The 13,592-nt window shown below is 46.6% G+C and overlaps 1 protein-coding gene across 5 annotated transcripts in view; it reads left to right on the top strand.

Moving 5' to 3' along the window:
* Nucleotides 1–13,592, top strand: part of PLPPR1 (phospholipid phosphatase related 1) — a 174,987-nt gene that overhangs the window by 158,538 nt on the left and 2,857 nt on the right. For all 5 annotated transcript variants that reach the window (XM_074953539.1, XM_074953538.1, XM_074953537.1 and 2 more), the window contains 3 exons: nt 6,672–6,922; nt 11,449–11,625; nt 13,171–13,302. In XM_074953539.1, coding sequence (XP_074809640.1) covers nt 6,672–6,922; nt 11,449–11,625; nt 13,171–13,302 — 560 coding nt within the window. The remainder of the gene's footprint in view (nt 1–6,671; nt 6,923–11,448; nt 11,626–13,170; nt 13,303–13,592) is intronic.

The following is a 13,592-nucleotide window of genomic DNA, read 5'->3' on the forward strand; positions in this document are numbered from 1 at the left end:
CTGGAGTCCGAGAGATCTGGGGGAGAAAAAGGTTGAGGAGGGAGTCAAGGGGGAAAAACAGGTGTAGAGGGCTGTAGGAATCAGATCTCAATGAGAGGAGAGAAATCAAGCTATTTTGTGGGGAAGATGTCATCAGTGGAGGAAAAGTGGACACGTTTATAAGTCAGCGGAAGAAAAGCCGTGTCAGTCCTGATTCTCAGTTCCTCCATCTCCAGGCTTGGTGGGGAAGCAGGAGGTAGCCTTAAGCTCCTGATGTAAATTAGAGCAGTCTTGGGGTGGCTGTAATGTATGCTCTGCTTCCCGTGGATCTCTAGGGGCCCTGGGAAAGAGAGAATAGACATAGCATAGTGCTCTCCAGCCGCACTGGCTGTCCATGACAAGCTGGGAGCAAGGCCAGTATAGAGCCCTTATGCCAGCTTTCTGCTGGCCAAGCAGTCCCCCGGGCAGGGGATATTTTCAGGGACTGTTTCTGCTCCCTGAGCAGGTTATAGGGGCCTTAGTGTAACTGAGAATAAGGCCCTTCGTGTGTGTTCCACTTTTGCTGTCTTTTGGAAGGATCGTTTCCTTATCTCAGGGATCAGCTTACGCCCTGTGGCTTGGGCACTAACGTCCTGTATCATTTTATCCTGAATTTGGGAAGGGAGCTCATTCCCTGGTTCTCTGGACCATGGGGCACTGAAAATATTGTAAATGGGGTCAGTCCCGAGGCAGAGGGCACACCTTGCATAGCTCTGGAGCAGCCCCTTCCAAGCCATGAGGAGATGGTCACAGCCTTGTTGATGGACCTGGGAACAGGTGTGAATTCACAGGACCCAATTCGCGTCTCGCTTCCATCAGACTTACTCTGGCATGTCACCGTTGACTTCAGCAGAGCTCCGCCCAAAGAGCTGTGGCTTGTAACCTTCACGTTAGGGCTTTCGGTTGTGACTCCTGTGCCTTTAAAAGAAAAAAAAACAGCTCTGTGTAGCTCAAAAGCTTGTCTCTTTCGCCAGCAGAAGGTGGTCCAATAGGAGATATTGCCTCACCCACCTTGTCTCGCATTTAAAAAGATATCAGCCTCGTCTCTGAATTCCTGTGCTTTGGTCAGTTACTTTAGGTACTTTAGGCAAAATCATGAAGTGACTTTGTGGAGACAAATGGATTCCCCAGATATAAAAGCTACCAGGGGACTGGACCTTCGATATTCACGTACACTAGTGCTGAAACCTTTAAAATCGATTATGGGTGAGCCCAAAAGCCATCTGGAAGTATTCGGAGAACGTCTGATGCGTAAGCAGTATCCTCTGTAAGGGTTAAAACCCAGCCAGCTGAATTCATTGCAATGCTTAGCTGTAATTTTCGTAGAGTACAGTTTGGCAGAGCTTCAAAAAGGGAATTACAGTGATCAATATACATCACAATAAAAGCAAAATAAAGGTTTCAGCCTTAGCCTGATCTGCCGTATCCTTAGTGCTGCAGCCTTTGGAAGCTGAAAACAGGCCAACTTGCATTTACTGTACTACGAGAACACTGATCAAAATCCACTTCTGCAAAGCCTTGGAACCCCTTTGCACGCTGCCCCCGGTGCACTGCTTTGAGAGTGGACCTCTTCGTGTTATCGTATAGGCCAGATTTGCAAAAGTCCATGTGCATTTTTGCACATGGGCTTTTGAAAACCTGACACTACGTGTGTCAGCTTTTATCTGACTAGTTTATTAGTAATGTCCATGGAGCAAGGATTGAGTTTTTCTCCTGTCTTGCACAGGGCCAAATACACGTAGGGTGCTCAGTAATTTAGAATAATCAAAGCAGACCCACCCTTCTCACAGTTTGATTCATAGAACATAATAGATGGAATTTACTGATAATTCAGGCATAATATATTTAGACCTAAAACAAAAGGGGTCACATTTGCCTCTGGTGTAACACCATTGGAGTCAGTGTCGTTGCACCAGGGAACAATTTGGTGCAATGAATTCTCTTTAATCAGGATTTAAGGACCCGAGCATGTTTCTATTGATACCAATGATACAACTTCTCTTGATGTCAGTGAGACCAACACCTGGTGTCTCACTGGTGGATAAAGGGGAATAAGGGGGCAGGAAGCCCCTCCTCCATCCCATCCCCTTTAAAATAAAAGAAGATTCTTGGCCAGATCCTCAGCTTCCCTCCCCACCATCCCCTTGTGCCGCACTTACAGTGGAAAGGGGCTAGACACCTGCTCCAGCATGGGAGATGAGGATTCCCTTATGCCAGGGAATCCCTAGATGGGGTGAAGCCAGCATAATTGGCTCTATGCCACCTGCTCCTGGCCCCCTAGCATAACAGGCATTCTGGGCATGTGCTGGGGTGGGGACACAGTGTGGCTGGAGCATGCTGTCTTCCCGCTGTCTTGGGTTGGAGGAATGCACTCCAGGGTGCAAATTCTAGCTGGCACAAGTTACAACAGCCCTGAAGCTGCTCTAACCTATACTGGGAGTTGAACCAGCTCCTAGATACCCCTGGGATTTGGAGGTGGGAGACAAAAAGGTGGCAGAAAGTCACCTGTACCCTCGCCACCAAATTAAGTGAACAGACCTCCAGTGCATGTGCGGGTTTGGCCCAAGGGGGTTTAAATGGTCCAGGCTACAGAGGGTATATTTTAACCCCAGTTTGATGCCCAGTTCTCTCTTGCACCAAGCCTTCTGACCTCTGGTCAGGCTTTTCCACCCCAGATGGCACCTGGCTTGACTGAGGTAGCTGCTTAATGGCAGTGTTTGTATGTGTTTTCTGAAAACACAAAATCTCTAGCATCAAACCTGGAGCACATAAATCTGAGAACATGCCCCCTTCTGCAGCCCAGAGCCAGCCATTGTATTATACTCACACAGCCCTCTCCCTGCTCCAGTGTGTGGCAAAGCCCTCTTGGGGATGGCTTTCCATCCAGAATGGAGGATCCTCCCACTGCCCTCCCAAGAATACAAGGCCTGCAGCAGGGCAGGAAGGTGTGGGGTCAAGCAAGCAGTTTGATTGCACCTGGGGATTTTCCCCTTCTCCAGAAGTATTAACTGGCTCCATGCTTATGTGTATCCAGTGGCTAAGAAGCTCGGCCCTGAGCGGCCCTGCAGCCACATTGTAGTGTCCCCAAGTTAGCTCCTTGCACACGGCCCATTCTTTTTTATTGCCGTTCAGTTATTTATACAGCACTACGGATGTGCATGGTACTTTACAGACAAATAAAAGAGCGTCCCTCCCCCACTGCCTTGGGCTTTGGTGTATTTCGCCCCAAAGGCCCATCTATATCACTTAACAATCCTTCCTACCTCACAGAGGTATAGTGAGGATAAACACACACACCCGCACACACCCCTAAGCTACCATGGTAATGGGGACCATATAAGAGCCTAAGGCAGATACGCTGGTACAAACTCCCTGGGTGAGCTACACTGGGATAAGCCCCTTTTTACATCAGTACAACATATGCTAGGGGTTTGCACTGGAGTAGCTATGCCAGTATAAATATCCCTACATAGACAGTCCCTGGGTAAATTGGGTACATCTTACTCCGTCAATTACTTCCTTTCTGTTCGGTTTCAGAGTAACAGCCGTGTTAGTCTGTATTCGCAAAAAGAAAAGGAGGACTTGTGGCACCTTAGAGACTAACCAATTTATTTGAGCATAAGCTTTCGTGAGCTACAGCTCACTTCATCGGATGCATACTGTGGAAAGTGTAGAAGATCTTTTTATACACACAACGCATGAAAAAATACCTCCCCCCACCCCACTTTCCTGCTGGTAATAGCTTATCTAAAGTGATCACTCTCCTTACAATGTGTATGATAATCAAGTTGGGCCATTTCCAGCACAAATCCAGGTTTTCTCTCCCCCCCCCCCCACACACACAAACCCACTCTCCTGTTGGTAATAGCTTATCTAAAGTGACTATTATCTACACATTGTAAGGAGAGTGATCACTTTAGATAAGCTATTACCAGAAGGAGAGTGGGGTGGGGGGAGGTGTTTTTTCATGCTTTGTGTGTATAAAAAGATCTTCTACACTTTCCACAGTATGCATCCGATGAAGTGAGCTGTAGCTCACGAAAGCTTATGCTCAAATAAATTGGTTAGTCTCTAAGGTGCCACAAGTACTCCTTTTCTTTTTCCTTTCTGTTGTCGGTCTATTATTATGTGATGGATTACTGTATCTATGGCAGTTTGCTTTGATCCTCGTTAATTTTATGAAAAGAGCTGTTCGGTGAATTGTACTTCTGGCTTCTTTCTTATGTCACTGTTTGGGACTTCTATCACTCTGAATATAGCAATCAAAATAAGATTGAAAAAAATACACAGCTCACCAGTGAAATAAACGTAACCATAGTGTTTCCAGCTCTTAGGATTTCATCAAGAGCTTAGGTGCTTTTCTTGAAGCTCCAGGTGCTGGTTTTATGTGAATATCCTGAGAATCTCAGCTTTCTTACGTTAAAAAAAAAAACCTTGCTGTCATGGTGGTGCAGGAAAACTTGAAAATGTGACCCCCTCAAAGCTTCAGAACCAGAAAGCAAATTTAAAAGACCCAACACTTCTTATTTCGAAATCTCATGATTTTAGGCCAGTCGGATGATTTTGGGGAGGTTGATTCAATACTGTAACCATGATGTTCTGCTTCTTGTGTATTAGAGGCAGGATACACTGATCCATATAACATAAGGCCGCTCTGCAATTCTGACTGTTTTACTTTGCTTTATATAGCTGATTCTGTGGAACATTTTATCTAAATTTTCATATCAGTCATTTGCAGCTTGGTTAATGGGTAACGCTTTAAAGTACCCGAACTTATCTGTGCTTTAATAATAATTAATACTTTGTTAATATGAATTACTTTTAAATAATAAACAATCATTCTATTCTATTCTAACATTGAAAACCTATGATAATAATACTTAATAATACACTAAGACAGTGTCTGTCATCCAAGGATCTCAAAACATTTTACAAATGTTCATTAATTTAGTCTGACAACAACTCTGCAAACTAGGTAAAAAGAAAAGGAGGACTTGTGGAACCTTAGAGACTCACCAATTTATTTGAGCATAAGCTTTCGTGAGCTACAGCTCACTTCATCGGATTCATCACTTCATTCCTGTTTGTCTCCTGCTCCCTGCCTGCCTTAGCTCCACGCAGATCCCAGAAGCGGCCGCTAGGTCCCTGCAGCCCTTAGGCACATGGGCAGCCAGGAAGGCTCTGTGAGCTGCCCCCACCCGAGTGGTGGCTCTGCAGCTCCCATTGGCCGGGAACCGCTACCAATGGGAGCTGTGGGGGCAGCGCCTGCGGATGTGAAGGCAACGCACGGCCCTCCCTGGCTGCCCATGCACCTAAGGGCTCCATGGATCTGGTGGCTGCTTCCTGGGAGCTGCAGTATGTGCCGCCAGGACCACACACCCTGAACCCTTTCCCGCACCCAACCCCCTTCACCAGCCCGGAGTTCCCTCCCGCACCCAAACTCCCTCCCAGAGCCCACCCCCCCACACACACACCAACCCCTGCCCCAGCCCTGGGCCCTCTCCTGCACCTCAAAGCCCTCATCCCTGGCCCCATCCCAAAGCCCACACCCCCAGCCGGAGCCCGTACCGCCTTCCGCATCCCAACCCCCTGCCCTAGCTCAGAGCCTGCTCCCTGAACCCCTCATTTCTGGCCCCACCCAGAGCCCATACTGCACCCCAACCCCCTGCCCCAGCCCGGAGCCCTCTCCCACACCAAAAATCCCTCATCCCCAGCCCCATCCCAGAGCCTGCACCCCCAGCCAGCGCCCTCACACCCCTGCCCCAGCCCAGTGAAAGTGACTGAGGGTGGGGGAGAGTGAGCAACGGAGGGAAGGGGGAATGGAGCGGGAAGGGGCGGGGAAGCGGTGTTCAGTTTTGTGCCATGAGAAAGTTGGCAACCCTACCAAGGTGAGTAATACCTAACAACTCCATTGGCAACTCAAGAAGTAAGGTAAGGTTCACCGTAAGTCAAGATGGCAGAATCTGGCCTGTGGGAGATGGTCAGTGCTGCTGGATCAGAATCTAGGTTTCTTGGCATCAGACTGGTGGATATTCGGAATCCAGAGGACATTCCTTCTCTGATAAATCACATTTTGAGGCTCAGTAATACGATAGTGTCTTTTTAAGATTGCTTCCTTAGCCTCTTGCATTACAGTAGGGGACACAGTTTTCTGCCAGTCTTTGGTCCCAGTCCTGTAAACATTTACATAATGCTTAACTTTAAGCATACAGATGGTCCTAGCTGCTCACATACTTATAGGTTAGCACATGCATAAGACATTACAGGGTCAGGGTCTTTGGCATCAGGAAAACTTTATGAGAATTATTTTGATTTGATGTTTTCCGGAGAAATCCTAAAGTCCTTGCCCAGTCATCGCTTAAGCCTTGTTTCAGGAAAGCACTTAAGTGTCTGCTTAATGTTAAGCATGTGCTTATTTCCCATTGAAGTCAATGGGACTTACTGGGAGTTAAGCACATGCTTACAGTTAAACAGACACTTAAGTGCTTTCCTGAATCAGGGCATTAGGCAAGACTCCAGTTGACGTCAGTGGGAGTTTTGCCTGAGTAAGGACTGCAGGGTTTGGCCTCTGTGTCTCATTACTCCTGTTTGTCTCCTGCTCCAGGAATGTTTTAAACATTTGTAAATAATTATTATTTTTAACCTTTTCACAGGGGTGTTTGCATTTGGACTTTTTGCCACTGACATATTTGTAAATGCTGGCCAGGTAGTGACTGGGAACTTGGCTCCTTACTTCCTGACGGTGTGTAAACCCAACTACACGGGGAGCGACTGCCGGGCTCACCATCAGTTCATAAACAATGGGAATATCTGCACCGGGGACCTGGAGGTGATTGAAAAGGCAAGGAGATCCTTTCCATCCAAACATGCTGCTTTGAGCATTTACTCAGCCCTTTATGCCACGGTGAGTGCATGTGTTATTTGCCAGTTCCCATGACAGGTTTCAGTTGCTATAGCTACTCTGTCTCATTTAAATCTCACCTATATTTTTCTTTTGTCTGTGCTGTATGGGGAAGAGCCCTTCTTTTTTCATGGGGTCAGTGGCTTTTCTGGGCCAAATTCAGCCCTGGTGTAATCAAGTGTAACTCCCATTACTTTCCCAGTGAGGGGCAGTCTTACCTGGAGGCATGAGGACCAGTTTGGCAATTAGGAGATCCTCAGTTCTAATCCCAGCTATGCCAATGACTTTATGTGGCCCAGGGTGAGTCACCACACCTCCCTGCCTCAGTTTCCTGACTTGTAAAATGATGATGATAATACCTACCTCACAGGAAAGCTAGTTGCTATTCCCTAGTGTCCGTACAATATCAAGTGCTAAATGTTACTGTTCTGGGGGGAGTCTTGTTTGCTTGGGCTAAATTTTAGTCCCCTGTTAGGCGTAAACTCCTCTTACAAGCAAAGGTCCCATTAAAGGCCGTCTTACAATTTTGCCATCATAATAAAGGTAAGATTGAGTCCTTGGTGTACAGTTTAAAGGCGATAATGCTTTCCTGCCATATGGGGAATAGTCAACGTCTGTAAAAGCCCATCTAAAAATATCATCCGCCTTTGTTTTCTCTGGCAACGTTATAACATCGTACTGCGATACTAGTTACAGTTTGTGGAGGGCTATTTAAGTGATACAGTAAGGATTATAACAGTATTGAAGACACTGGTAGGTTTGCCATTCATTGCAATGGACTAGATTCTGACTCCTTTGCTCAGGTTGAGTAGCATCTTGATCCACCAGCAGACTCCATGAAATCAATGAGACTGTTCAGAAAGTTAGGTCCCACTCAAAGTAAGAGTGGCAGAGTCTGGCTCGAAGACAGCAGGATTGGGCCCAAGAAAGTTGTTCTCTCTTCTTGATGTAGCAGCAAATGCAGCGTTTCAAAGTCTTAATGCTGAATGTTTTAAACGTTCCTTGTTAGCTGATGAATGAGACGTAAAGGCCACTAATTATATTCAGAGTAGGAAAGACAAGGCCGTTGCTGCTTTGTGTGTTGCATATTTTTCTTGTGTGTCACACGAACGATAAAAGTGACACAAAAGCGTTAACTTAGCTAGCCTGGGAACATCACGGCACTCGGAGCACTTTGCTTCACTAGGAATACTAGGGACACTCGACTGGCAAAAAGTGCTCCCAGTGTGGGCGGAGCTATACCAGCAAAACTGCCCTTCCAACCCACCCCCACCCCACCCTAAGTGAAATAAGCGATACCAGCCAAAACACAGTATTGCCAGTATAACTGTGTCTACACTAGGTGCTTCTGTTGGCCCTGCTGTGTTGGTCAGGGATCTAGGGTGACCAGATAGCAAGTGTCAAACATCAGCACGGGGAGGGTGCTAATAGGCACCTATATAAGAAAAAACCCCGAATATCAGGACTGTCCCTATAAAATCGGGACATCTGGTCACCCTATAGGGATCACACCTCTTCACACCCCAACTGACACAGCTATAGCTGCAAAAATGTATAGTTTAGAGCAATATAAATTGTGTCTAAGATGCTTACTGTTATTCCCCTGATCTCCGTCTTTAGATTGTGAGTTCCTTTCAGCGGGGATTGCCTTTAGGTGTTTGGAAGGTGTCTGGCGCATCATGAGCACTACCACAAATGAATAATAACAGTAATGCATGAAAATAAGCTCCTGGTAGATAGCATTTTGTATATGTCTATACTGCAAGTAAACACCCATGGCTGGCCTGTGTCAGCTGACTCAGGCTCGTGGGGCTGTAAAATTGCAGTGTGGACACTGGGACTTGGGTTGGATCCCAGAATCAAGGACCCTCCCCACTCGAGGGGTCCAGTTCAAGCCCGAACATCTACACCCCAATTTTATAGCCCCACAGGCTGGGCCCCATAAGCCCGAGTCAGCTGCTGTAGGCCAGCTGCGGGTGTTTAATTGCAGTGTAGACATACCCTTTTGGGAGCAGCAGGTGTTTTGGCTACTTGCTTTGAGATGCAGGCTGCACCTCTCTTCACTGACTCTGTCACTGATAGCCCTCCCCCAGAACAATACCTTTAGAGCCACGCTACCCCGGTCTCCTCCTGGCCCGCGCTACCCCCGATTCCCTAGAGGGCCAAGACTCCACTGAAAGGATAATACAGTCCCAAGCTGATGTAACTTTTCTGGGGAACCTTCTCTGGGCTGGAGGGAGGACAATGTGTTTCCACTGCAGGCCCTGCCTCTGGCCGGGCCACTGCTCCCCGGCTCCCCCCCATCCCTCAGCATGGACCCATGGGGCACCCTCCACAGGTCTGGAGGGCAGAGCATGGAGGTGACTGTGTCCTCCTTTAACCCAGCAGTGGAACCGTCTCTTCCATGCACGAATTTGCTGTTGGGGAGGGGAGTGATATGGGCCTAACATTAAGGGCTAGAACATGACTTGGGACACACTCTTGCACAGGGGAGTAAGACTTCTCCTTAATCCCCTGCTTGGCCTACCTTGTCCCCAAGCATCTGGATAGGAAGGGGCAAGAATGGGTAGAGCTTTGGCTCCACCCCCTACTTTAGTGGCCAGCACAAGTGTGGCCTGGTCTACACCTAAAACTTAAGTCAACTAGCTATATCGCTCAGGGATGTGAAAAGTTCATTGCATTTTGAAATGGCTTTAATTTTTTTTAAATGCAAAAGGTTAAATACTCAGTCAAAACAATCTTGCTTTGTCCTGAAACACTTTCTTTTAACGGTTTGATTCACTGAAAATTTGAAAAAAAAAATTGTTTTCGGTTCGACCTGAAACGATTTTTCTGATTTTTCAAAATTGCCAGCAAACTGGTACCTCCACTCTTTGAACAGCTTGTGTTGTGCTGTCTGCCTTTCAGTTTTCAGCAACCAAAAGGTACTGGCTGAAAATCAATGTATTTTCAGATTGGGGATGTTTGGTTTTCCAACCAAAAAAAAATAATTTTTTTTTTCAAGGAAAGCTGACGTTTTCCATGAAATGTTTTTACTCTGGTGAAAACCCAGTTTCCCATTATGGAAATGTTTTGACCAGCCCTCAGCATTGTACAGTAGCTACCAAAGGAACGTTCCTGCTTCTCGCGGTGAGTCTGTGGATTTGCAAACCCTCTGCTGGCTCTTTCCCCGGATCAAGCCCATAATGTGCGGCTCAGGTCCATTTACAAGCTAGCAGCTATAGGGCACTACATACAAGGTAATAACTTACCAATGAATATTACAGTTGGATCGTCCTGATCATCCCACTTCCTGGACAAAAGCCCCCTGGTCCCCATCACCCTTGGGGGTGGCAGTGCCTATTGTTTATGGCACACACTAGAGAAATCTGTTGCTGGAGACATTTTTGACAAGCAAAGTAACAGCACACTTGATGCATTTGCTTTGCTTAACAAAGCCAAGCTGTGTTTGGAAGGCATAAAGAAATTCACACTTAACCTCTCACTGTGGAGGATTCCGTTGTGTTTACTTGGTTATCATTATGCTGTCAAATTTTGTTAGTTGTTACAGTATCCTTCTATTCATGCTACTCCTGTAATCACAGGCTCTGAAATCAGTGCATGGCTGTTAGCTGCTCCTCACATAGTTTATTTTCTTTGTCAAAATGCCCTTAAAAGAATGAGCTGACACAGCTTGTGGAGTTTACTGAACAGGTATTTCTGAGCACAGGACAACTTCTTACCATGTAAGTTCTCAATAACAAACCCTCCCATGCTCTTCTCCACTTCTGTCACTTATCATAGAATCATAGAATATCAGGGTTGGAAGGGACCTCAGGAGGTCATCTAGTCCAACCCCCTGCTCAAAGCAGGACCAATCCCCAACTAAATCATCCCAGCCAGGGCTTTGTCAAGCCTGACCTTAAAAATATCTAAGGAAGGAGATTCCACCACCTCCCTAGACAACCCATTCCAGTGCTTCACCACCCTCCTAGTGAAAAAGTTTTTCCTAATATCCAACCTAAACCTCCCCCACTTATTAAGTCCCCAAGTCAAAACAAAGGCCCATGGCAGGAAAAAAGGGCGTGATTGGTTGCTTTTAACACCCAGGGTCTGGTTTTCAAACTGACGCGACTTGGTCACTTGCGCGCCTAGTTTGCATGGGGATGTGTCTGCAAAAATTGGGGATTTGCATCTGGCTGGGTGGATGCACAAATCCCTGGCTCACATAGCCTCTATGCAATATAAGTGTTCAACTGCACACATGCAAATTCTTGTGCGACTTCGGTAGCCAAGGGAACGGTGCCCTTTTATACCAGCCCTGACTGCCCTGTTGCTGGATATGGTTGAGTGGATGTTAGACACGCTGAAGCCATCTGTCTCCAATATCTTTTCCCCTTCTGAGGCCCCTCTCTGAGCTACACAAGCCCCCTGAGAATGCAAGGGGTCAGAGCATCTGTCACATTCCTGCTTGGCACAACATGTGTAGATGAAAAATGACCTGTGTGTTTGTCCGTGCCCTTTCACGTGCGGCTTGTGCTGTGTTTCAGATGTACATCACAAGCACAATTAAAACAAAGAGCAGCAGACTAGCAAAGCCTGTGCTGTGTCTGGGGACCCTCTGTGCTGCCTTCCTCACCGGGCTAAATCGAGTTTCCGAGTATCGAAACCACTGTTCGGATGTGATTGCAGGCTTCATCTTGGGAAGCGCGGTAGCGTTGTTTCTGGTAAGCCAATTAGTCCTCTCCCGCCCAATGTCAGGACAATCTAAAGTCAAAGAAAAATTCTCATGGTAATACTATAGGTGTCTTTCACAGCTGAATACTCAACCCACAACCCTATAACGGCTAATTCTAGTGTCATCTAATTGGATTTATCTTCAGAGCAAAACCTAACATGAAATCAGGCTGATATTAATTAATAGGGCGAATGTGATGTCAGACTTGTATCTACACACATTTCCGTGGTATTTTAATCACTGCAAAGTGCCGACTCTGAGGCTGTCCTGGGAAAGCGCTTCTGGCATGCAGGAGAATGCAGCAGGTGCCGGAAGGGCAGCATGGTACCCCTAAGGCTGCTGCCTATGCGAGTCTTGGTACCCATGCTTCACAGCCTCGTTGGCTGTCTATTGTTTGGCAGGTGTGGGATTCGAGATCTTACTTTGAGTGTATAAGGCTCTAAACAAAGAGCCTGGTTTTCCACTTTGTTACAGGGGAATCACACAGACTTCAAACAAGTGTAACAGAGAGGAGAATCAGGTTGGCTCAAAGCTGAGCCTATCTGGAAGACATGTGTCTCCCACTCTGGCACTTGAGACGAGGGTTTGGGATAATTCTTCACCCCCATGAGATGACATGGGATAGTCAACAGTACCAGCCAGGGATCTCCCCACCAAAGGCCCCTGGGTCTGGAATGCTCAAAGTGCCCAGAAATGGCATCTTTCTGGGTGAGACCTCGGACTTCTTGCTCCCTCGTTAGCTAATTCAGGCATTTGTATTGAGAAATGTGCCCGGTTCCAATTAAGAAGAATTAAAATGTATCAAAAAACCTCCAGAGTCCTCTGCCTTTGAGTGCTTAGCAATGAACGTGTGTTACTGCCCAAGTGTGCTGCTGTGTGACCTGCAGGGTCTGAAAGAATGTGACTCCCGTGAAACATCCTTTCAGACATACAGCAGCCCCCTACAAACAGTAGTTCAAGCACCACACAGGGAGGATGCAAACATCAGGCCTGGAATGGACAAGTCTGTCCTTAACTAGGCATGATACGGGCATGGTCTTTGCTTTAAAGCATGAATAATTGAGCCTGGTGTCATCAGGAGTGATCCCTGCTCTTTTAATGGACTGGGAGGTCCCAAATTTTACTTGTCTGGGAATCACATATCGTGATGCAAAATTTGGCCTGTAGAGTGCAGGGCCAATTACAATTTGTGGTTCTAAAAGTGTAACACAATTGTAATCAAGGCTTCTGTTCTCTGGAACATAATAAAGTAACAGTAATAATGGTTCATATCCACAGGTAACAGTTGCACAGGCCAGGTTACTGAGATAGCCCCTGGCTCCCAGCTATGTCAATCACATTGCCAGTAGTCCAGTTCTGAAAAGGGGATGGTTTGGAATCAAATCCCTCTCCAGACATACCCAGAACTTTGAAAGAATTTGGATCAGGACCCAAATTTGCTGTTTCAAGTTAATGCTTGGAAGGCAAAGGTTCTAGTTAAAGCCTACTGGTGGAGGTTATATGATGACTTAGCTCTTTTTTCCACATCATGCAGGGAATGTGTGTTGTCCATAACTTTAAAGGAACACATGGAGCTCCTTCTAAACCGAAGCCTGAAGATCCCCGAGGGATGCCCCTCATGGCTTTTCCAAGAGTGGAAAGTCCCCTGGAGACATTGAGTGCACAGGTACCGTAAATCCCTCAGTCACAGTCATCAGAAACATTGTCAGGCACAGCTGAGTAAAAGCACCTTTTAACCTCACTGTAAACACGCAATGGTGGGGCCAGTTCCATCCCCAGTGTAACTCCAGCGAAGACAGTGGAGTTATACCAGAGATGAGTTTGTTCCATTATACATATCTATTAACATATCCCTTGTATCCCAGCCTTGTAGATGCCAAATGCCACAGACACACATCTACAGCTGAAGAGGCAAGATTTAGCATATGCAATCAATGACAACGAATCTTCGCACAT

Source organism: Natator depressus, chromosome 5 (assembly GCF_965152275.1).
Source record: "Natator depressus isolate rNatDep1 chromosome 5, rNatDep2.hap1, whole genome shotgun sequence".
NCBI lineage: Eukaryota > Metazoa > Chordata > Testudines > Cheloniidae > Natator > Natator depressus.